Below are 24,588 nucleotides of genomic sequence, written 5' to 3'. Positions count from 1 at the left end.
ATGATTTCACCGTTTGGCCAGTGTTATTTTTGGTATCAGTAGGCAGGTTGTGTATTTTGTCTTGGCATTTGCCATTTTATACTCTGAGGTATATTATTCTGATGTTATGTGTATAGTCCGCTCTTTTTGCATTGGAGGTTTTCTCTGTCTCATGATTATTGTTTGTGTTATTTATATCATTAATAAACATTACTGATTTTATCATGGTTCATTGTGTATTGTGGGGGTCTGTGGCTGCTTGCGGCATATTAGACTTCTAAGTGGGGTTTGAGTATTGTAGGTTACACACAATGATAATATAGTGACCTTTTGATTGATTCTATTAAGAGTACAGAGTATCCAAGATTATGTTGTCCAGACTCCGGCTTTGGAGCCTAGAATTCCTACTCCTGATTTGTTTTTTGGAGACAGATCCAAGTTTTTGAACTTTAAAAATAACTGCAAATTGTTTTTTGCTTTGAAACCCCATTCTTCTAATGATCCCATTCAGCAAGTTAAAATCATCATATCCTTGCTGCGTGGTGACCCTTAGGACTGGGCATTCTCCCTTGAATCAGGGGATCCGGCATTGCTGAATGTAGACGCATTTTTTCAAGCGCTCGGATTATTGTATGTATAATTCTGTGGATCATGCAGAAAAAACCCTGTTGGCCTTGTGTCAAGGTCAGGAAGCGGCAGAACTATACTGCCAGAAATTTAGGAAATGGTCTGTGCTCACTAAATGGAATGAGGATGCTCTGGCTGCTATTTTCAGAAAAGGTCTTTCTGAAGCCCTTAAAGATGTTATGGTGTGCTTCCCTACGCCTACTGGTTTGAGCGAATCTATGTCTCTAGCCATTCAGATTGATCGGCGTTTGCGCGAGCGCAAAGCTATGCACCATATGGCAGTGTCCTCTGAGCAGAGTCCTGAACCTATGCAATGTGATAGGATTTTGACTAAAACAGAACGGCAGGAATTCAGACATCAGAATAGGCTGTGTTTTTACTGTGGTGATTCTGCTCATGTTATTTCTGATTGCCCTAAACGTATTAGGAGGGTCGCTAGGTCTGTTACCATTAGTACTGTACAGCCTAAATTTCTTTTATCGGTGACCCTGATTTGCTCATTGTCATCCTTTTCTGTCATGGCATTTGTGGATTCAGGCGCTGCCCTGTACTTAATGGACTTAGAATTCGCCAGGCGCTGTGGTTTTTCCTTGCAGCCTTTGCAGAGCCCTATTCCTTTGAGGGGCATTGATGCTACTCCATTGGCCAAGGATAAACCTCAGTACTGGATGCAGATGACCATGTACATGGCTCCTGCACATCAGGAAAATTGCCGTTTTCTGGTGTTGCATAACCTGCATGATGTTGTTGTACTGGGTTTTCCATGGTTACAGGAACATAATCCGGTGCTGGATTGGAAAACTATGTCTGTGACTAGTTGAGGTTGTCAAGGGGTACATAGTGACGTTCCTTTGATGTTAATTTCCTCTTCCCCCTCTTCTGAGGTCCCTGAGTTTTTGTCGGATTTCCAGGATGTATTTGATGAGCCCAAGTCCAGTTCCCTTCCTCCACATAGGGACTGTGATTGTGCTATTAACTTGATTCCTGGTTGTAAGTTCCCTAAGGGCCGACTTTTCAATCTGTCTGTGCCAGAGCATGCCGCCATGCGGAGCTATGTTAAGGAATATTTGGAGAAAGGGCATATTCGGCCGTCTTCGTCACCACTGGGAGCGGGTTTCTTTTTGTTGCTAAGAAGGATGGCTCCTTGAGACCCTGTATAGATTATCGTCATCTTAATAAGATCACGGTCAAATTCCAATACCCCTTGCCTTTGCTTTCTGATTTGTTTGCTCAGATTAAGGGGGCTAGTTGGTTTACTAAGATTGACCTCCGAGGGGCATATAATCTTGTTCGTATTAAAAAGGGTGACGAAAGGAAAACTGCATTTAATACGCCCGAAGGCCATTTTGAATACCTTGTGATGCCATTCGGGCTCTCTAATGCTCCATCTGTGTTCCAATCCTTCATGCATGATATTTTCCGCAATTATCTTGATAAATTCATGGTTGTATATTTGGATGATATTTTGATTTTTTCCGATGATTGGGAGTCTCATGTGAAGCAGGTCAGGATGGTGTTCCAGATCCTTCGTGATAATGCTTTATTTGTGAAGGGGTCTAAGTGCCTATTTGGAGTTCAGAAGGTCTCTTTTTTGGGTTTTATTTTTTTCTCCCTCGTCTATGGAAATGGATCCTGTTAAGGTCCAAGCTATTCATGACTGGATTCAACCCACATCTGTGAAGAGCCTTCAAAAATTTTTGGGCTTTGCTAATTTCTATCGCCGTTTCATTGCCAACTTTTCCAGTGTGGTTAAGCCCCTTATTGATTTGACGAAGAATGCCGCTGATGTGACGAATTGGTCCTCTGCGGCTGTTGAGGCCTTTCGGGAGCTTAAACGCCGATTTACTTCTGCCCCTGTGTTGCGTCAGCCAGATGTTTCTCTTCCTTTTCAGGTTGAGGTTGACGTTTCTGAGATTGGGGCAGGGGCCGTTTTGTCTCAGAGGGATTCTGATGGTTCTTTGATGAAACCGTGTGCTTTTTTTTCCAGAAAGTTTTCACCTGCGGAACGCAATTATGATGTCGGCAATCGGGAGTTGTTGGCTATGAAGTGGGCGTTTGAGGAGTGGCGACATTGGCTTGAGGGAGCTAAGCACCGCATTGTGGTCTTGACTGATCATAAGAATCTCATTTACCTCGAGTCGGCCAAGCGGCTGAATCCTAGACAGGCTCGATGGTCCCTGTTTTTCTCCCGTTTTGATTTTGTGGTCTCGTATCTTCCGGGATCTAAGAATGTTAAGGCTGATGCCCTCTCTAGGAGTTTTTCGCCTCATTCTCCTGGAGTCCTTGAGCCGGTTGGCATTCTTAAGGAAGGGGTGATTCTTTCTGCCATCTCCCCTGATTTGCGGCGGGTGCTTCGGGAATTTCAGGCTGATAGGCCTGACCGCTGTCCAGTGGGGAAGCTGTTTGTTCCTCATGGATGGACAAGTAAGGTGATTTCTGAGGTTCATTGTTCAGTGTTGGCTGGTCATCCTGGGATTTTTGGTACCAAAGATTTGGTTGCTAGGTCCTTTTGGTGGCCTTCCTTGTCGCGCGATGTGCGTGCTTTTGTGCAGTCCTGTGGGACTTGCGCCCGAGCCAAGCCTTGCTGTTCCCGCGCTAGTGGGTTGCTTTTGCCTTTGCCGGTCCCTGAGAGGCCCTGGACGCATATTTCCATGGATTTTATTTCGCATCTTCCTGTTTCCCAGAAGATGTCTGTTATCTGGGTTGTTTGTGACCGGTTCTCTAAAATGGTCCATCTGGTACCTTTGCCTAAGTTGCCTTCCTCCTCAGATTTGGTTCCATTGTTTTTTCAGCATGTGGTTCGTTTGCATGGCATTCCGGAGAATATTGTGTCTGACAGAGGTTCTCAGTTTGTCTCTAGGTTTTGGCGGGCCTTTTGTGCTAGGATGGGCATTGATTTGTCTTTTTCTTCGGCGTTTCATCCTCAGACTAATGGCCAAACTGAGCGAACTAATCAGACCTTGGAGACCTATTTGAGATGCTTTGTGTCTGCTGATCAGGATGATTGGGTGGCTTTCTTGCCGTTGGCCGAGTTTGCCCTTAATAATCGGGCTAGTTCGGCTACTTTGGTTTCACCTTTCTTTTGTAATTTTGGTTTTCATCCTCGTTTTTCTTCTGGGCAGGTTGAGCCTTCTGATTGTCCTGGTGTGGTTTCTGTGGTGGACAGGCTGCAGCAGATTTGGACTCATGTGGTGGACAATTTGACGTTGTCTCAGGAAAGGGCTCAACGTTTTGCTAACCGCCGTCGGTGTGTTGGTCCCCGGCTTCGTGTGGGGGATTTGGTTTGGTTGTCTTCTCGTCATGTTCCTATGAAGGTTTCATCCCCTAAGTTTAAGCCTCGGTTTATTGGTCCTTATAAAATTTCTGAAATTATTAATCCGGTGTCTTTTCGTTTGGCTCTTCCAGCCTCTTTTGCCATTCATAATGTTTTCCATAGATCTTTGTTGCGGAGATATGTGGTGCTCGTTGTTGCCTCAGTTGATCCTCCTGCCCCGGTGTTGGTTGAGGGAGAGTTGGAATATGAGGTTGAGAAAATTTTGGATTCTCGTTTTTCGAGGCGGAGGCTTCAGTATCTTGTCAAGTGGAAGGGTTATGGCCAGGAGGATAATTCTTGGGTTGTTGCCTCCGATGTCCATGCCACCGATTTGGTTCATGCTTTTCACTTGGCTCGTCCTGATCGGCCTGGGGGCTCTGGTGAGGGTTCGGTGACCCCTCCTCAAGGGGGGGGTACTGTTGTGAATTCCACTCTTGGGCTCCCTCCGGTGGTTTTAAGTGGAATGGCTGCTCCTTGGATTTAGCTGTCAGCAGCTGCTTCCACTGATTGTCTTTTCTGCTCGGCTATTTAGCCTGGCTCTTTCCTTCAGCTTGTGCCACTTGTCAATGGTTCCAGGTTGGATTCACATCTCTTTGGATTTCCCTGTTATCCTGACCAGTTCAGCAAAGCTAAGTCCTTGCTTGCTCTTTTCTGTCCACAGGTTGTGGACTTATCCGTTCTGCGCTTTCTATGTTTGTCCAGCTTGTCAGTATGAATTAATTCTGTGATGCTGGAAGCTCTGGGAAGCAGATTTACCCTCCACACCTTTAGTCAGGTGTGGAGATTTTTGTAAACTCTGTGTGGATTTTTTGTAGTGTTTTATACTGACCGCACAGTATTCCATCCTGTCCTATCTATCTAGCTAGACTGGCCTACTATGCTCATCCTAGTTTCATTCTGTGTATGTCTTTTCCCTCTCCACTCACAGTCATTACTTGTGGGGGGCTATCTATCCTTTGGGGATTTTCTCTGAGGCAAGATAGTTTTCCTGTTTCTATCTTTAGGGGTAGTTAGTTCTCCGGCTGTGACGAGGTGCCTAGGGAGTGTTAGGAGCATCTCACGGCTACTTCTAGTGTTGTGTTGAGCTTAGGGACTGCGGTCAGTACAGATACCACTTCCTTCAGAGCTCGTTCCATGTTGCTCCTAAACCACCAGATCATAACAACGGCGCATGTTTCATTACTTCTACAGATGAAACAAGTGTTCACCTTCTTAAATTGCATGTATGTAGAGAAAATGGAAATAGTCTTATGAAGAGAATGTACAAGCAAAGACAAGCTTGGGGCTCAAGCACAAGTCAATGCTGAGTGCAGAGACTCTGAAAGCAAAGTCCCTAATGGGATCATATTACGGAGCTGTAGGCACTACGTTACACTGTACAAAGAAAGCAGCCAATCAATGGTGTTGGTGAGGTTATGAAAAGCTCACCATTCAAACCATTGATTGACTTTGTCTTTGTACAGTGTGCATAGGCTTAAGGCTGTGTGCTGATTTTTCGTATTTTTTTCGCTATAAAAATGCTATAAAACCACCGAAAAACAGCATACATTATGCATCCCATCATTTAGAATGAATTCCGCAATTTTTGTGCACATGATGCCTTTTTTTTCCGCGTAAAAAACGTAGCATGTTCATTAATTTTGTGGGGTTCTTTTTGCGGATTTCCCACTATAAAATGCATTGGGAAATGTCCGGAAAAAAACGCACCAAAAACGTGGTTAAAACGCACCAAAAACGCGCAAAAACGCATGCAGATTTCTTGTAGAAAATTTCAGTTTTTTTTTCTCAGGAATTTTCTGCAATAAATCCTGAACGTGTGCACATAGCCTTAGGCTGAGAAAAACCTGAAATTTTCTGCAAGAAATCTGCATGCGTTTTTTTGCACGTTTTTTGTGCGTTTTTTTCCAGACATTTCCCAATGCATTTTATAGTGGGAAATCCGCCAAAAAAACCGCAAAATTAATGAACATGCTGTGTTTTTTACAGCGATGCGTTTTTTTTGCGGAAAAAAAACATATCATGTGCAAAAAAATTGCGGAATTCATTCTAAATGATGGGATGCATAATGTATGCTGTTTTTCTGCGGTTTTATAGCGAAAAAACACGGGAAAAAATGCAAAAAATCAGCAACGTGTGCACACAGCCTAAAGCTGCAAATCAGTGGTGGGTACCAAACCAAAGACCCCATATGTAGACTCTTAAAAGTTGTCCACTGCTTGGACAACTCCTTGTCATACCCATGCTTGACCCCGTTAACATAATAAAGCTTATACTTCCCTTACATGCCGGTCCATTCCCACGGTGTCTGCACTCGCACTCCCCAGGGCTCCCATGTGGTTGGTGTGAGGTGTGAGCACAGAGCCCAATCAGCGTTGGTGTCATGGTCCTCACCTTCTGTAAAATTGAACATGAAGAGGAAGTCGGAGATCAGCCGCAGCCCGGACTTTGTCTTCATGTTCAATTTGACAAAAGGCGAGGACCATGCTTCCTGGGAAAATAATTTATCTTACTTATGAAGTGGCATAAAATGTGCAATAAAATGACAGTCAGTGATGAAAATAAACCCTCCCCATCATAACCGGCTTGGCATCAGTGATATGTGATATGATAATCTTGTGATTTATTAAATTTGAGCAGAATGGAAACCTATCCTAGTTGTCAGTGGGGGACAGTAATGGTGTCATGATAAGCCATCATTTTCTGTGTCATGCTGACACATCTGCAAATTATCTGTCTCGCATATTCAGGGCTATAAACTAGACCTCCTGTATAAATGACGATGGTGCAGGCTCTATTTTCACAGAAAATTTTACTTGTATGCATACAGCAGCATACGATGTTTCGTTTCAGTCAATAGATATATAAATATGAGTAACCTACCAAGAAAAGTGAAGAACCGTGGAAAGAAAAAATTATACCTTTGTAAAAAAAAAATGTGTATTAGTACATATAAGTTAAAAACACTTTAAAATAGTGGGGGCTATGCACAGAAGAAAGTTCAAGAAAAAATGGATAAGGAAAGGATATAGTATAAATAATGGTCTGATATTCTATAAAAGTGTATACTAGTCTGTATATAGAAGATGCAGCAAAAAATAATAATTTTAGTTTATAAAGGTGAGTGATAAATAAGTTATAAAATACAAAAATACGGTAGTTAAATATAGTTAAAAGAACTTTGGTTTTATCAAATAACAGACATACCATAAAGAAAGAGAACAACATATGAGAGGACAGCTCAGGACTCCGACGTACGTTTCGCTCGGTGGCTTTCTCAACTAGTGGAATGGGATAGGGGCAGTGTTGGACTGGGGTGCCAAGGGCCCACCAGTAACATTAACTTTGGGGGGCACACTTTTCACTTGCATACATACCGGTATATTACTCTACCCTCGTTCATAAATGTACCTATATCTCTATATTATAATAAACCGGGTAGTTTGGTTAATGAATAAGATGTTGCTTTTTTTCTGTACAGAGTGAACCAAGTGAATTATGACAAGTATTGCCCATACAGTAATGTTGGGGTCCAGATCTGTACAGGGGCCCACCGGGGGATTCCCCTGTTCCCCTATGGGCCAGTCTGAGCCTGGATAGGGGGGTATGTGGACATTATAAACTCTACTCATCCAATGGCAAAAAAAAGCACCCAGTAAAAACAATCGTTTTAATTTAATGTTTCCACTGCCAACAATCATTATGCTACATGTTTATCATATGATTGCGTTCCACATTGTAGAACATATACTACTTCCATTTAACCAATCCAAATGTATCTCTTTTTATACACACTCCTTCTAACTGTTTTTTTAATTAAAAAAAACAAAAATACTGGGTACTTTGTTGCCACTGGATGAGATAGTATTTATAATGTTCACATACCTCTGTCTCATTTTATTCCTTGAGAAAGCCACCGAGCGAAACATATGTCAGAGTCTTGGCCTTTCCACGCATGTGGTGTTCTCTTTCTTTATGGCATGTTTGTTATTTAATACATGCAAAGTTTTTTTCACTATACTTAACTACCCATTTATGTATTTTATAACTCATCACTCACCTTTATATACTAAAACAATTTTTTCCTATCATCTTTCTATATACACTCTTAGAGACTACAACACCATTATTTATACCATACCCCTTCCTTATACGTTTTATCATGAACTTTCTTCTTTGCATAGCCACCTAATACTTTAATGTGTTTTTAACTTGTATGTACTAATAAAATTATACATTTAAAAAAAAAAAAAAGATTTATTTATCTCTGTGTTTATTCACTTCTCCTGGTCATCACTCAGTGATGTTACTGTGAATATCCACCTATGGTGATGTGACATTATTTATATTGTGGCTTACTTCTAAGACATACTAATATGCTTTCATATTTGTTGCAACTTTCGACTTTTAAAAATTGAGGAAATGATATGCTGTTATAAATGTGAACATATAAAGTATGGATCTGTACAGGAACACAGCTCAGAACATGGTAGAGCGACCGTGAATGGGCAAGAGCTTGCAATGCCATGGACAGCCACTATGTGGTGTATGGAGCAGTGACAATGGGCTCCTCCTGCTGAATAACATGCTGCCCACATATTGGATGATAGTTTCAATGTGAGGGGTTCCCTTACGACCTGCAAAAGGGCAGCTCAATTCCCCACTCCTGACAGCATCACCACAGCTCTGAAGTCCAATGAAAGTGTGCTCAATACTAGAGAACCACACTGCCATTGTGATCGCTGCTTTGTGTACTGCTGTTCAGAAAAAGCTACTTATCTATGAAGCCCCCAATGAACAATTCTTGTACTGGAATTTTTAGAAGCATTTTGGAACATGGACAGACCATCTTTATGCCGTTCATTCCCTAGCACTCCATTTTCATGCTGTGATTTCTGTGGTCACTCTTCACAGCTCTTTTGTTGACTTTCAAGGTCTATTTTACGCTTCTTTATATGCATTGTAACGTAACTGGATTTTCCACATTTGTTGACCATAGATATGGCAGACAATACGGAACCAACTTATTTCAAAGGGTATTAGTGGACCATTTCCTATGTCATGTATTTTTGTATTGTAGCTAGGTTTCACAATTTCATCTTCTAGCCAGACACCTTGGTTGTAGCGCACGGCTCATACTCATAGTGATCTCAGTGCTTACCCATAGGTAACATTTGTAACTGCATGGAGCCTTATCCCGGTTCTGTTAGAAGGCATTGTTGTTTGTCAGGAAACCCCCGCATGTGTTGCAGCTGTTTAAAAGCCGCAAAACATGCAGCCACGGGCACTCGAGCACACCCAAGATACTCTAACTCCCGAGCATGCTCAGATAACACCTTATCAGAACACATTCGCTCATTACTAGTTAGGAAGTCTCATTCTGTTCCAATGCTGCCTACACGGCATTAAAATGGGGAACTCTTTTATATAGATACCTTTGAGGCTTTTTTTTTTTTTTTTTTAGTTAAAAGCATTTTTGCAATAGGGTGTCGACAAACATTATTATTTTGATACTACGAATAGGTCTCCCTATCCTATTTTTGAAGCTGATCTACCTGTTAGGCTAATATTCTCGTGACCCTTATTCCATCTTTATGGGACTTATACTGCAGGATTTATATCTTTGTTCGGTTTATTATATTGGTGTACAGGATTCAGAGACCTGGGCACAAATAAGGAAGTTGGGGGTGGCGGTGGCATGGGGGGTGGGGTCAGAACAGTTAATAATTTAAGAAATAGAAGTACAGAGAGGAACATAAAGTGCATGTATACTAATGCCAGAAGCCTCGCCAACAAAATGGATGAATTAGAACTAATGTTGTTGGAGCATAATTATGACATGGTGGGGATATCTGAGACATGGCTGGATGAGAGCCATGACTGGGCTGTTAACTTGCAGGGCTATAGCCTGTTCAGAAATGACCGTACAGATAAGCGAGGGGGAGGGGTGTGTCTATATGTAAAATCGTCCTTAAAACCAATCTTGCGCGATAATATAGGTGAATTTAATGAAAATGTAGAATCCCTGTGGGTGGAGATAAGGGGAGGGGGAAAAAATAATAAATTACTGATAGGGGTTTGTTATAAATCTCCAAAAATAATGGAAGCAATGGAGAATATCCTCGTAAAGCAAATAGATGAAGCTGTGACTCAAGGAGAAGTCATTATTATGGGGGACTTCAACTACCCTGAAATAGATTGGGGAACAGAAAACTGTAGTTCCAGCAAAGGTAATCGGTTTTTGACAACTATGAGAGACAATTACCTTTCACAACTGGTTCAGGACCCAACAAGAAAGGGGGCACTGCTAGACCTAATATTAACCAACAGGCCAGACTGCATATCAAATATAAGGGTTGGGGGTCACTTGGGAAATAGCGATCACAAAATAATAAGTTTTCATGTATCCTTTAAAAAGATGTGTAGTAGAGGGGTTACAAGGACACTAAACTTCAGGAGGGCAAATTTCCAACGGATGAGAGAGAATCTTGGTGCAATTAACTGGGACGATATCCTGAGACACAAAAATACACAATTTAGCATCCTGGATAGGACCTGTGCACAGTATATACCGTATGGGAATAAACATACTAGAAATAGGAGGAAACCAATATGGCTAAATAGAGCTGTAAGGGGCGCAATAAGTGACAAAAAGAAAGCATTTAGAGAATTAAAGGAAGTAGGTAGTGAGGAGGCATTAAATAAATACAGAAAATTAAATAAATTCTGTAAAAAGCAAATCAAGGCAGCAAAGATTGAGACAGAGAGACTCATTGCCAGAGAGAGTAAAAATAATCCTAAAATATTCTTTTACTACATAAATAGTAAGAAATGATAGTGTTGGCCCCCTTAAAAATAGTCTGGGTGAAATGGTGGATGAGGATGAGGAAAAAGCCAATATGCTAAATGACTTTTTTTCATCAGTATTTACACAAGAAAATCCCATGGCAGACAAAATGTCTAGTGATAAAAATTCCCAATTAAATGTCACCTACTTAACCCAGCAGGAAGTGCGGCGGCGGCTAAAAATCACTAAAATTGACAAATCTCCGGGCCCGGATGGGATACACCCTCGAGTACTGCAGGAATTAAGTACAGTCATTGATAGACCATTATTTTTAATCTTTAAAGACTCCATAATAACAGGGTCTGTGCCACAGGACTGGCGTATAGCAAATGTGGTGCCAATATTCAAAAAGGGAACAAAAACTGAACTCGGAAATTATAGGCCAGTAAGCTTAACCTCTACTGTGGGTAAAATCCTGGAGGGCATTCTAAGGGATGCTATACTGGAGTATCTGAAGAGGAATAACCTCATGACCCAGTATCAGCACGGGTTTACTAGGGACCGTTCATGTCAGACTAATTTGATCAGTTTTTATGAAGAGGTAAGTTCCGGATTGGACCAAGGGAACCCAGTGGATGTAGTGTATATGGACTTTTCAAAAGCTTTTGATACGGTGCCACACAAAAGGTTGATACATAAAATGAGAATAATGGGGATAGGGGAAAATATGTGCAAGTGGGTTGAGAGCTGGCTCAGAGATAGGAAACAAAGGGTGGTTATTAATGGAGCACACTCGGACTGGGTAGCGGTTAGCAGTGGGGTACCACAGGGGTCAGTATTGGGCCCTCTTCTTTTTAACATATTTATTAATGACCTTGTAGGGGGCATTCAGAGTAGAATTTCAATATTTGCAGATGACACTAAACTCTGCAGGGCAATCAATACAGAAGAGGACAGTTTTATATTACAGGATGATTTATGTAAACTTGAAGCTTGGGCTAATAAATGGCAAATGAGCTTTAATGGGGATAAATGTAAGGTCATGCACTTGGGTAGAAGTAATAAGATGTATAATTATGTGCTTAATTCTAAAACTCTGGGCAAAACCGTCAATGAAAAAGACCTGGGTGTATGGGTGGATGACAAACTCATATTCAGGAGCCAGTGTCAGGCAGCTGCTACAAAGGCAAATAAAATAATGGGATGCATTAAAAGAGGCATAGATGCTCATGAGGAGAACATAATTTTACCTCTATACAAGTCACTAGTTCGACCACACTTAGAATACTGTGCACAGTTCTGGTCTCCGGTGTATAAGAAAGACATAGCTGAACTGGAGCGGGTGCAGAGAAGAGCGACAAAGGTTATTAGAGGACTGGGGGGTTTGCAATACCAAGATAGGTTATTACACTTGGGGCTATTTAGTTTGGAAAAACGAAGACTAAGGGGTGATCTTATTTTAATGTATAAATATATGAGGGGACAGTACAAAGACCTTTCTGATGATCTTTTTAATCATAGACCTGAAACAGGGACAAGGGGGCATCCTCTGCGTTTGGAGGAAAAAAGGTTTAAGCATAATAACAGATGCGGATTCTTTACTGTAAGAGCAGTGAGACTATGGAACTCTCTGCCGTATGATGTTGTAATGAGTGATTCATTACTTAAATTTAAGAGGGGACTGGATACATTTCTGGAAAAGTATAATGTTACAGGGTATATACACTAGATTCCTTGATAGGGCGTTGATCCAGGGAACTAGTCTGATTGCCGTATGTGGAGTCGGGAAGGAATTTTTTTCCCCAATGTGGAGCTTACTCTTTGCCACATGGGTTTTTTTTGCCTTCCTCTGGATCAACATGTTAGGGCATGTTAGGTTAGGCTATGGGTTGAACTAGATGGACATATAGTCTTCCTTCAACCTTAATAACTATGTAACTATGTAACTATGTAAAACATTTGTATGCCTAATTTTTAGGTTGTTTTGAAACATTTTTAATTGTTTGTATTCTGCAGCCTCTGTTTATTATAGTACATAGCATACTGCAAACCATGGTTCAGGTTGAATCTGTCATGCTGTCTGTTCTGTCCTGTGATACATAGAGGCTGTAGTAGCCAAACTAACTAAAATCTTTAATGAAACCATGTTTTAAAAATACTTCATGCTCTGGCGTCTGCTTTGGCTTTCCTCCCATGTATAACTGAATATTAGGACCACCCATCTCACAGGCACATCGCATAAGTGACAATACTTGCGCAGATAATGAAGTATGGCCTGCAATTTAAGCAGATTTTTTAAAATTTTTAAGAGGATATTTTACTAGGTCAAAGTGTTCACTTTTGTATCTTATTTTATTTCCGCTGCTCCACTGAGTATTCCAATTTTTTATTTTCTTAAAATCTGTCATACGGTTCCAGAGATATTGGCCTTTTTATTTAGCAGTACTTTTGATGGTGTTTACCACGGAGGAGTGGCTCAAGGGACTCCTTGGGGGAGGGACTTCAGGCCACTCTGCATAATTATCCCGTGAGCCACGCCTTCTTAGCAAAGATCATATAACTAAAAAAAGGCCTATACCTCTGGAACTATATAGCGCATTTTAAGAAAATAAAAACCACCATACTCAGGGGATCAGCGTGAATAAAAAGAGCAACAACTGGCCAGTTTTGAGATGGTGAGCGCTGTAATGTGAAGGCAGAAGGTGCATATCATCCCTAGTCACCTCTTCTAGGATATTTCATTAGCCTTCTTTTTATTATGATGACTATTAGACTATATCTGGTGTAAGGGAATCTATATTCTGTTGACGGCTCTAGAAATGTAATGGATGGGAATAAGAATTTGCCTGCAATTTGGGGATAACTATCACACGTGTCAGAGAGGCTATTCTGAAGATGACATCATGTTTCAGAATTACAACTTACAATACCTGAATGTGAGTCCACAAACGAGAGGGGTAAATAAGAGACATGGTAATCTAGTGCATGAGAATCCGAAGCATATTATATTCTGAGGACCCCCCAGAGCTGCAGCTGTCAGACCCACTCATCCTACACGTCATTTGTCACTATCTGTCTATAGACGTCTCGTTCCAGAATGCTCCATCATCCGCTATAAAACTGCGGTATAACAATTTCAGTTAATTATTGCACAGTCAGATAAATGTCTCTCCTTTTGTTCATGCTTGACGCACCCGGTTACTGATCTAAATAGGACCCACATGTCACAAGTAAATACTGCACATGTCCTAGGAGAAAATAAGGCATTAATTGGCAGCAACTCTGGCCAAGGAAATTTGATCTGAAATCCTACAACCCAGTCAATGTACGTACGCTTTGCATTCAGGATTTAGAATTTCTTTTTCATTTGGCAGTTGAGCGTAATGCTAAAATGATTAACCAAAGCTGTAAATGCATCAGCTGGAACATGTTACTGTGTATTTGCTTCAAGAGATCTACCCTAAGCAATTGCATTTTCCGGATAATGACAAATTACAGTGTTTTATACTTAAAGGGCTTGCCTCATCTCAACACTTCCTTTTTTATATGCCTTAGGGCTCATGCAGACATCTGTGCGACACGGTCCAAGAATGGACCGCAATGCACATGCTGACCGCAGCTCTATCGACCCGAGCAGGACAGCTTCATGTATTTCTATGGGGGTGTCAAACTTGGGTCAGAAGACCAGCGGCCAGTCCATGCTCCGACTGTGTTGCACGGATGTCGGCATAAGCCCTTTTACAGAGCGCATATATAGATGTCATATAGAAAGTCACCCACTCAGGACCTCTGCTATGGGATGGACTACAAGCAGATTGTCAGGCAGTGCAAGCATGCCCTTCGTGCTTCCGGGCATATTTCGGCTCCCCAGTGGGTTGCCTCTCGCAGGTCTTTGGTTGCTGGGTGTAGGATGTCACATTTGAGGGGTAGGGCCCTGCTGTGACCGTATATTCCATTCCAGGGGACCTGCCTCAGGTAATGGTGTGATTGGGAGGCAGGACGCAATCCTTCCCAGCACTGACGCTATTCTGCTGTTGCCTGGAGACATAGGACGCGGTCTCCTGGTTCAGGTATGTGGTGGGAGGTTCCTTTCTCTCCATCCTCCTCGCGCCTTTCTCTGTCTCTCTGGGCAGAGGGTGGAGATTGGGTGTTACCTCAGCGGTGTTAGGTGATGAGGAATATTTAAATCAGCCATATTCTTGAATTCAGTACTGATCACTCAGTTTCACTTCAGTAGTACGATTGGTAGCTCTTTGATGAGTGCTTTTTTGGTTTGACTCTGGATCTGGTATATGGTGTCTTCTGATTCCTATGTCCCTGTTTATGCTCCTTGACCTTCCAAGTTTGTTAGGTTCGTGTCTGCTTTATGGGATAGTTTATTGGTGTGTTTGACCCAATTGTGGCCAGTGTGCCCAACCGGCATGCTATTGGCACCTGGGAAGGGCTCTGCAGAAGTCCCCCTCCCTTCAGTGGGAGTGGGTGAAGAGTAATTGACCCTCAAGAGTTTGCATGAGTGTGACGGCTTGCGCCAAGTGTGTCTGGCCTTCAGTCATCTCACTACTACTCGAGTGTTACACAGCTCTTGAAAACCTGGTCATGTAATATATAATACAATTTCTGGTATGGTTGCTGCTAGAGGGGAAATGAGCAACTTTGGTGACTTAGATATTAAAGTGGATTTTGTACGTTTTTAACGTGGACAGGAATATAAAAGAATCTCGCTTCCTAGATTCTTATGTTTAGACTGCACCAAACCATATGCTCAGTTGTAAATTACTCACCCTTTACCCCTCTATAAGCCAGAGCAGGTGTTGTCCAAACCAGGTATTGCATTTTAACCTCTTAACGACCAGGGGTATTTCATTTTTTGCATTTTTGTTTTTGCTGCCCTTTTTCCCAGAGCTTTAACGTTTTAATTTTTGAGTCGAAATGGCCAAGTGTGGGCTTGTTTTTTGGGGGACAAGTTGTACTTCTCAACAATGCCATTGACTTTAACATATCTTGTACTGGAAAACGGGAAAAAAATTCCAAGTCTGGTGAAATCGCCTGTGTGTTGCAGAAGTGCTCATTTGCTCATCCAGCAATGACAACAAAAGAGGTCTGCTTCAGACCTTTGGTTGTCATGCCGATCCATCAGTGACCCACGATCATGTGACGGGTCACCGATGGGCTGGATTTACGACGAGCTTACGGTAAGCTCGTCATCAGAGATTGCCAGCTGCATTTAACTAGTTCACAGCCGTGATCCAACCATGGCTGTTAGGCTGTTGTGGGACAAGTGTCAACTGTATAGATCAGCTGACATGTGCCCAGAAAGGTGCGGGCTCAGCACCGGAGCCCACACCAAACAGGGAGAGTCCGACATGAGCATACTATTATGCCCAACGTGGGAAAGAGGTTAAGGTACACTTTGCTTTTGCAGACATAATTAGTGAAGCAAACTGCTATATTCATGTTCCAAGACTAAAGTTTAAGGGGTGACATTTCTCCTTGTGGGGAGAGTGACATGCCTGTGTAAGAGGACTTGTAGGCTGTTCCAAACGAAAGACTAATGGTTAATTCAGAAGGCAGTGGTTTTAATAATATGCAAAAAAAAAATCTTAATTTCATCCATGTTTTGATCACAGTTTCACCACGGTTTCTTCAGTTTTATCAATGTACTCAGATAAAAAAAAAACTGAAAAAAATGAGATTTTTTAAGCTTCTCCTATCAAACTCACCATAAAAAAACAGACAGCACACAGATGGCATCTGAGTGCAGTCAGATTTTTCTCACTGACCGATAAACTTGCATTGGCAAATTTGATCCGACATTTCACTCTGATTTTGGGCGGACAGCTCAGTCCGAGGAAAAAAATTGGACACGTGGATTACCCCACAGACTACCACAGGTACGAGTGCTATCCATGAAAAACACAGAGAGTAATCGTACGAGAAAAACAGATGTCTGAATAAGCCGTTGTCCCTACATTTTGTGGGAACCAGACACTATTTGTTGTAACTTGTAACACGTTTAGACATGTACCAGTAGAACTTTTTTTTCATCCCTAAACATGGCATCGTAAACTTGAAGAGCTTTTCAGCTTTCCTAACATGAGCAAAACATAGTAGGGGGCCAAATAACTCACCCATATGTTAATCTCCAATTGGTCAAGCTGGTAAACTTGGTAGCTAAACATAAGATCAGCACCCACAAAATTATATTGTAAAGTTCCCCATTACACCATATATTATTTATGAAAATGCTAAGTTAAAAGAAACGTGTTCGTTAAAAGACCTGGAAGGTCAGAAATAAAACTGCTTACCTTGATTCAACAGTAAAGCTTTTGAGACAGATAAAAAAATAAAAGAGAAACAAAAAATTAAAATGAGATCTAATGTCAATGCAAAAGAACAAACATAAAATGTAAGGATGGTGAGGTAAAGTGAGGGCAAGCAAAGGGAGAAGGGGTAAAAAGCAGGCAGCCGCAATAATCCTTGACTAGTAATGTTAAGGCTATGTGCACACGTTGCAGATTATTTGCGGTTTTTTAGCGTTTTTGCGCTATAAAAACGCTATAAAACCACAAATAATCTGCATACATTAAGCATCCCATTATTTATAATGGAATCCGCAATTTTTGTGCACATGATGTGCGTTTTTCCGCACTGAAAACGCATTGCGGAAAAATAATGAACATGTTCATTAATTTTGCGGTTTTTTTCGTTGATTTCCCATTGTTTAATGCATTGGGAAATGTCCGGAAAAAAAACGCGCAAAAAACGCGCAAAAAAAACCGCATGCGGATTTCTTGCGGAAATCTGGCAGAAATGTCCGGATTTCCACAGGAATTTTCTGCATGAATTCCTGAACGTGTGCACATAGCCTTAAGGTTGGTCTTTGGCAAGCTTGAGATGGGTGTAAAAGTTTAGGAGACCATGTTGGTATATATGCCTTCCTGGGTTACATTCTCCTACCCAAAAAACACTTTGTCACATTCTTGTTACTACATATTGGGGAAGAAGTGATAAAGGATGCTTCTGAAAAATGAGAGCTTGAATCTGATTGTTTAATGTGGGCACTGATTCATCATCATTTTTTTTCATACATCTCCCCTATGGTGTCATTAGAGAGGATGCCAAGGGTTTTAAGTCCACCAATAATCCAATTCTTACAACAGAAGTATAGTAAAGTCTTGTAATGAAATGATGCCACAACCACCACCTGCAAATTAATTCAGCCAATATCATTCTTGTTTTTCACTCTCCACCGACCGTTCCACCTAGTTTTTCCTGTTTGGTTTGGCCTCTAGACGCTCTGCCTTTCATTTTCTGGTGCCTTTTTTTGCCTTCTGCTGGGTACTTAAAGGATAGATGATATACGTGAGGATCATAGGGAGTTCAATCACTGCCAGGATTCCTACTGTTCATGAGGTGTCTGAAAGTCCCCGTTGTGAATGACACTTTACCTTATTTCATGAACGAATATACCTATATATACTTTATATACATATATATATATATATATAGGCATATTATAGTATATATATATACTGTATATTTTCACTCATGTATATATATATATAGTATAAGCATATATACAGTACAGACCAAAATTTTGGACACACCTTCTAATTTAAAGATTTTTCTGTATTTTCATGACTATGAAAATTGTACATTTACATTGAAGGCATCAAAACTATGAATTAACACATGTGGCATTATATACTTAACAAAAAAGTGTGAAACAACTGAAATTATGTCTTATATTCTAGGTTCTTCAAAGTAGCCATCTTTTGCTTTGATTACTGCTTTGCAAACTCTTGGCATTCTCTTGATGAGCTTCAAGAGGTAGTCACCGGGAATTGTCTTCCAACAATCTTGAAGGAGTTCCCAGAGATGCTTAGCACTTGTTGGCCCTTTTGCCTTCACTCTGCGATCCAGCTTACCCCAAACCATCTCGATTGGGTTCAGGTCTGGTGACTGTGGAGGCCAGGTCATCTGGCGTAGCACCCCATCACTCTCCTTCGTCAAATAGCCCTTACACAGCCTGGAGGTGTGTTTGGGGTCATTGTCCTGTTGAAAAATAAATGATGGTCCAACTAAACGCAAACCGGATGGAATAGCATGCCGCTGCAAGATGCTGTGGTTGCCATGCTGGTTCAGTATGCCTTCAATTTTGAATAAATCCCCAACAGTGTCGCCAGCAAGGCACCCCCACACCCTCACACCTCCTCCTCCGTGCTTCACGGTGGGAACCAGGCATGTCGAGTCCATCCGTTCACCTTTTCTGTGTCGTACAAAGACACGGTGGTTGGATCCAAAGATCTCAAATTTGGAATCATCAGACCAAAGCACAGATTTCCACTGGTATAATGTCCATTCCTTGTGTTCTTTAGCCCAAAAAAGTCTCTTCTGCTTGTTGCCTGTCCTTAGCAGTGGTTTCCTAGCAGCTATTTTACCATGAAGGCCTGCTGCACAAAGTCTCCTCTTAACAGTTGTTGTAGAGATGTGTCTGCTGCTAGAACTCTGTGTGGCATTGACCTGGTCTCTTATCTGAGCTGCTGTTAACCTGCGATTTCTGAGGCTGGTGACTCGGATAATCTTATCCTCAGAAGCAGAGGTGACTCTTGGTCTTCCTTTCTTGGGGCGGTCCTCTTGTGAGCCAGTTTCTTTGTAGCGCTTGATGGTTTTTGCCACTGCACTTGGGGACACTTTCAAAGTTTTCCCAATTTTTCGGACTGTCTGGCCGACCTTCATTTCTTAAAGTAATGATGGCCACTCGTTTTTCTTTACTTAGAATATGTATTATGGCAAGAAAAAAGCAGCTAACAGTCTATTCAGTAGGACTATCAGCTGTGTATCCACCAGACTTCTGCACAACACAACTGATGGTCCCAACCCCATTTATAAGGCAAGAAATCCCATTTATTAAACCTGACAGAGCACACCTGTGAAGCGAAAACCATTCCCGGTGACTACCTCTTGAAGCTCATCAAGAGAATGCCAAGAGTGTGCAAAGCAGTCATCAAAGCAAAAGGTGGCTACTTTGAAGAACCTAGAATATAAGACATAATTTCAGTTGTTTCACACTTTTTTGTTAAGTATATAATTCCACATTCATAGTTTTGATGCCTTCAGTGTGAATGTACAATTTTCAGTCATGAAAATACAGAAAAATCTTTAAAAATGAAAAGGTGTGTCCAAACTTTTGGTCTGTACTGTATATATATATATATATATATATATATATATATATACACATACATACACCTCCTACAGACAGTTAATGGAGATGTGGTCATGCATGCTCACTAATGCTTCACTCAGGGGACTTTTGGCTCCTTATTCTTGGGATCAGTGGTGGTCTTAGCAGCCAGACTCCTAACAATCTTGAATATGTCAGTGTCCTGTGAATAGGATTACCATCTGCTTTAGGGAGTCTCGCAAGCAAAGTTTTCTAAGAAAAAAAAACTATGCAAATTATCTCTCCTCCAGAAGGAAGAATATAATCTTTATAGTTGTACTACCCAATATACAGAAGTCACCCCCACACCTGCTGGATCTCCTCAAGGAGAACCAAGATCTTACAAGAGCTGCATCAAATGCATATCATCCAGCAGCACGTTCTACAAATGTGAGTCTCTAGTTTGAGTGATATCCCAAGTCATGTTCCAGGTACTTTAAGGGTATGTGTCCACCTTCAGGATGGCCGGCGCTTTGGACGGAGTGGAAAATTAGCTCCGCCCAAAGCCCCGGCCCCTTCTGGAGACGCGATGATGCCAGATGTGTTCATTGCACACATCCGGAATCATCGCACCCACACACATAGGGCCCTGTGATTTACCTTGCGGCGATGACATGCTGCGATCTAAAAAGACGCCGCATGTCCGGAATCGCAGGGCCTTCGGATGCTTGTTATCACACATAGTGGAGACGGGATTTCATAAAATCCCCTCCACTATGTTGTAACATCTGGACGCTGGGGATTGAACGCTGTGGCTCCATGCAGCGTTCAATCCGCAGCTAGTCCGGATGTAAAACGGCCCGTGGACACATACCCTCATACGTTAATGAATTACCTAGAAATGGCAGTAGACAAATTTGCATACCTAGGATCTTTACCATCTGTATGTCCTGCAAGGTGGCTACGTCACACTACCAAAAATTTCTATCAATTCAAAATTATAAGAATATAATCAAAAAGCATCTTTTTTCAGAAGATAGTCTGCGCACCCATTAAAAAAGGTTTTCAGTGTTCTTTAGGGATTACAGTGGAGCTTGGCAACTTCTAATATTTCTATAAACAATGGGTAGTGTCAAGATGCATGCTCAACCACTGCTTCTAATTGCTCAACCGCTGTTCCTATTCGCTCAACCACTGCTCATATTCGCTCAAATGCTGCTTCTATTCGCTCAACCGCTGCTTCTAGTCACTCAACTGCTGCTTCCAGTCGCTCAACCGCTGCTTCCAGTTGCTTAATTGCTGCTCCTATTTGCTTAACCGATTCTCCAAATCGCTCAACCGGTTCTGCAAATCGCTCAACCACTGCTTCTATTTGTTCAACCGCTGCTCCTATTTGCTCAACCGCTGCTCCAATTTGCTCAACCGCTGCTTCTATTTGCTCAATTTGCTGCTTCAAATCGCTCAACCTCTGCTTCTATTTGCTCAACCGCAGCTCCTATTTGCTCAACCACTGCTTCTATTTGCTCATCCACTACTATAATTCCAGCTCCTCCTCGCCACCTGATCCTCATTCCAGTGATCAATGGGGTCCCTGCTGTAGGGCTGAGGCAAATGAGCCACCAGTCTTCCTGTCAGTGGGCCAAATGATGAATTATGCAATATGCTCTTTTCAGCATATCTTACTAGCCAAGATGGCTTCAGTGGCTTCCATTCAATAGCCCTTATTAAGTTTACAAAGAATCTCAGCATTAATCCATTAATCGGAGGTGAATGTTTACCTGTGCTCTACGCAAATGAAGGCAAATGAGGTGCAAACATGATGGTTCCTTTTTGACAGCTTAGGCTGATTCTGTTTGCAGATGTATAGTGGGTGCAAGTGCGCCTACGATGTTCTATAAAAATTTCTGTATGGTGACAGCTGCAGATAAACAGCACTCAGGAGGTATGACCAACACCCATGGTTCCTAACAGTTCTGGTTATACTTTCATAGCCAAACTCTTCAGTTTCTGCTGTGTCTAAGCATTAAGTGCTGGGTAAAATGAACACATTTTGTCTTTCAAATCAGATGTTAAATTTATGGATCTTGGTTGTGGAATATTATCTAGAAATACTTTTCCATATTCTGTCACCACACCGGCTCTAGATTTTGTGGCAAATTTATTAGCGATTTTTGTGACTGTCCCATTCATCAAAAGTGCACTTGCAGAAATCCATGCACATGCTACAAAAGAACATTGGAATGTACGGAATGGATTTTTAGTTATGAGCTTTCTGCAACAAACCCACTGCGTGAGAACTTACCATGTTGATGGAAATGTCCATCTAAAGGAAATATGAGATGATCAGACTTGTGAATGGCGCTGTAATAAATCTGTAGCTCTGCTAAGACCTATATAATTATATATTCATATAACAATGGATTTTTTTCTGCCTATTTATAATTTACACCTCGGCCTGTGGTGATAATCGGTATGCACTAGATTTGTATTAAATATTATAACATCACAGCTTTTTAACACTTGCGAAAATCAGCTTCTGCTTTTTAAGTCCCTTGTCAAATGCCGGCCTCCAGCTTTCACTTGTGGCTAGACTAGTTAACAAGCTACACCATGGCTGTGCCCCACCTTGGCTGTAGACCAAGCTACGACAGCTACACACAATATAATAAAAAGATATATTAATTTTCTCTAAGGATCTGTTCACATCTGCGTTCAGAGCCTCCATAGGCAAATCTGTCAGATTTGCTGTATGTACCATGATTCTTGCTGTCAAAACTATGGAAATTGCAAGTGAACAATGGACACTTTTACAAGTCAATAACAGCAATCAAGACTTATTGGTCTCGGTCATATGATGGATCCAATGCAGTTGTATAACGCGTACAGAAAAAGAAACTATTCTTTGATATGGACATCTTAGAATGGGCCCTCCGTGCAGGGCCACCATCAGGGCATTACTACCATTACTGGTGTATGGGGCCCGGTGAGCAGAAGCAAAGAGGGGGGTCCCGGAATGGGTGAGACACGCTGTGCAACCTGTGCTGATGCAGCAAAGCCGAGCCACCATAAAAACGGCATGTCAGACTAAGTGGCACGCTGAGGCCCAGGCTAATTTATAAAGCTCTTGGGAACCAGTCACTCACAGCCACAGCTACTTACATTGTATGTCTGCAGCAGAGGGACCCGGCTGTGTCTGACAGACGTTGCCATCGATCCGCTATTCCTAAGCTGCTGGAGCGGGCTGGGCCCCTGCGGCACATTATATGTAAATAAATAAAAATATACCGAAAAAGAGTATTGGATATTTTAAGAAATTTTTAATAGGCTAGAGTAAAGTAGGGCCCGGCCAGCAGCTTAAAAAAATATTTTGGCCAAAACAAAAGCTGCTGTCTTTGTATGTGATGCGGTGTTTGATGGGAATGGTTAATGTGTGATTGGTGAGGATGTGGTGCAGAAGTGGAGTTTTTCCAATAGTTGGCGGTGGGACTGTGGTAGGTTCGAAGGATGGAGGCGGAGCTGGGGTGGAGGACACGAAAATATTGCCAGTATGGGGCCTTGAAATATTTGGTGGCAGCCCTGCCTCCGTGGACACCCAACGATTAGCAAGGACAGAGATGCACTAAAGAGGACCTGTCGGAAGGTCAAAAGTTGTGGGTTTGTGCTCTTATTTTATTCCCGCTGCTCTCCTGAGATACTTGTCTTTAATGTCGGACTGGGGTGCTAAGGGCCCACCAGTAAAAAGAACTTTTACTAACCCTTTTTCAATAGTAAAAAGATCTAATGTTACAAATAATAATAATAATAACAAAAAGGTTATTTTCACCCTCCGATGTCGCCTGCTGTCCTCGGCAGTGCAAGCGGCAGGTTCCGGAGCCAAGGATGCTATGCGAGAAGGACCTGCCATGACGTCACGGTCATGTGACCGCGATGTCATCACAGGTCCTGCGCTCATACCAACCCTGGGACGGTAACCGCTCCATGCATTGCGATCTCGCGAGATGATGACGTAGCGGTCTCGCGAGACTGCAATGCACTCTTGAGACTGGAACGCGCGAGGAGCATCGGTGCGAAGCGGGGGCCAACAGAAGGTGAGTATATAACTATTTTTTATTTTAATTCTTTTTTTTTTAACAGGGGTATGATGCCCACATTGCTATATACTTCATGGGCTGTGCAATATACTACGTGGGCTGTGCAATATACTACGTGGGCTGTGCAATATACTACGTGGGCTTTGCAATATAATATGTGGGCTGGTACAATATACTACATGGGCTGTGCAATATACTACGTGGGCTGTGCAATATACTGCGTGGGCTGTGCAATATATTGCATGGGCTGTGCTATATACTGCGTGGGCTGTGCAATATACTACGTGGGCTGTGCAATATACTACGTGGGCTGTGAAATGTACTACATGGGCTGTGCAATGTACTACGTGGGCTGTGCTAAATACTACATGGTGTGTTATGCACTACGTGGCCTGTGTTATACACTACGTGGGCTATGTTATATACTGCGTGTGTGGGCTGTTATATACTACGTGAGCTATGTTATATGCTACGTGGGCTGTTATAAACTACGTGGGCTGTACTATATACTCCGTGGGCTGTGCTATATACTCCGTGGGCTGTGCTATATACTCCGTGGGCTGTGCTATATACTCCATGGGCTGTGCTATATACTCCATGGGCTGTGCTATATACTATGCGGCTGTGC

At 42.0% G+C, this 24,588-nt stretch overlaps 1 protein-coding gene across 3 annotated transcripts in view; it reads right to left on the bottom strand.

Annotated features, from left to right (window-relative positions):
- Positions 1 to 24,588, bottom strand: part of SLC8A3 (solute carrier family 8 member A3) — a 470,913-nt gene that overhangs the window by 47,172 nt on the left and 399,153 nt on the right. Inside the window, exon 4 of one of the 3 annotated variants that reach the window (XM_069731629.1) lies at positions 17,009 to 17,026. The exons of the other annotated variants lie outside the window; for them this stretch is intronic. Within the exon in view, the coding sequence (XP_069587730.1) occupies positions 17,009 to 17,026 (18 nt within the window). The remainder of the gene's footprint in view (positions 1 to 17,008; positions 17,027 to 24,588) is intronic. 3 annotated transcript variants of the gene reach the window in all.

The sequence above is a fragment of the Ranitomeya imitator genome, chromosome 1 (genome assembly GCF_032444005.1).
Source record: "Ranitomeya imitator isolate aRanImi1 chromosome 1, aRanImi1.pri, whole genome shotgun sequence".
NCBI classification, from domain to species: Eukaryota; Metazoa; Chordata; class Amphibia; order Anura; family Dendrobatidae; genus Ranitomeya; species Ranitomeya imitator.
Note: the sequence above shows the minus strand (reverse complement) of the source record. Positions and strands in the feature narration are given on the sequence as shown.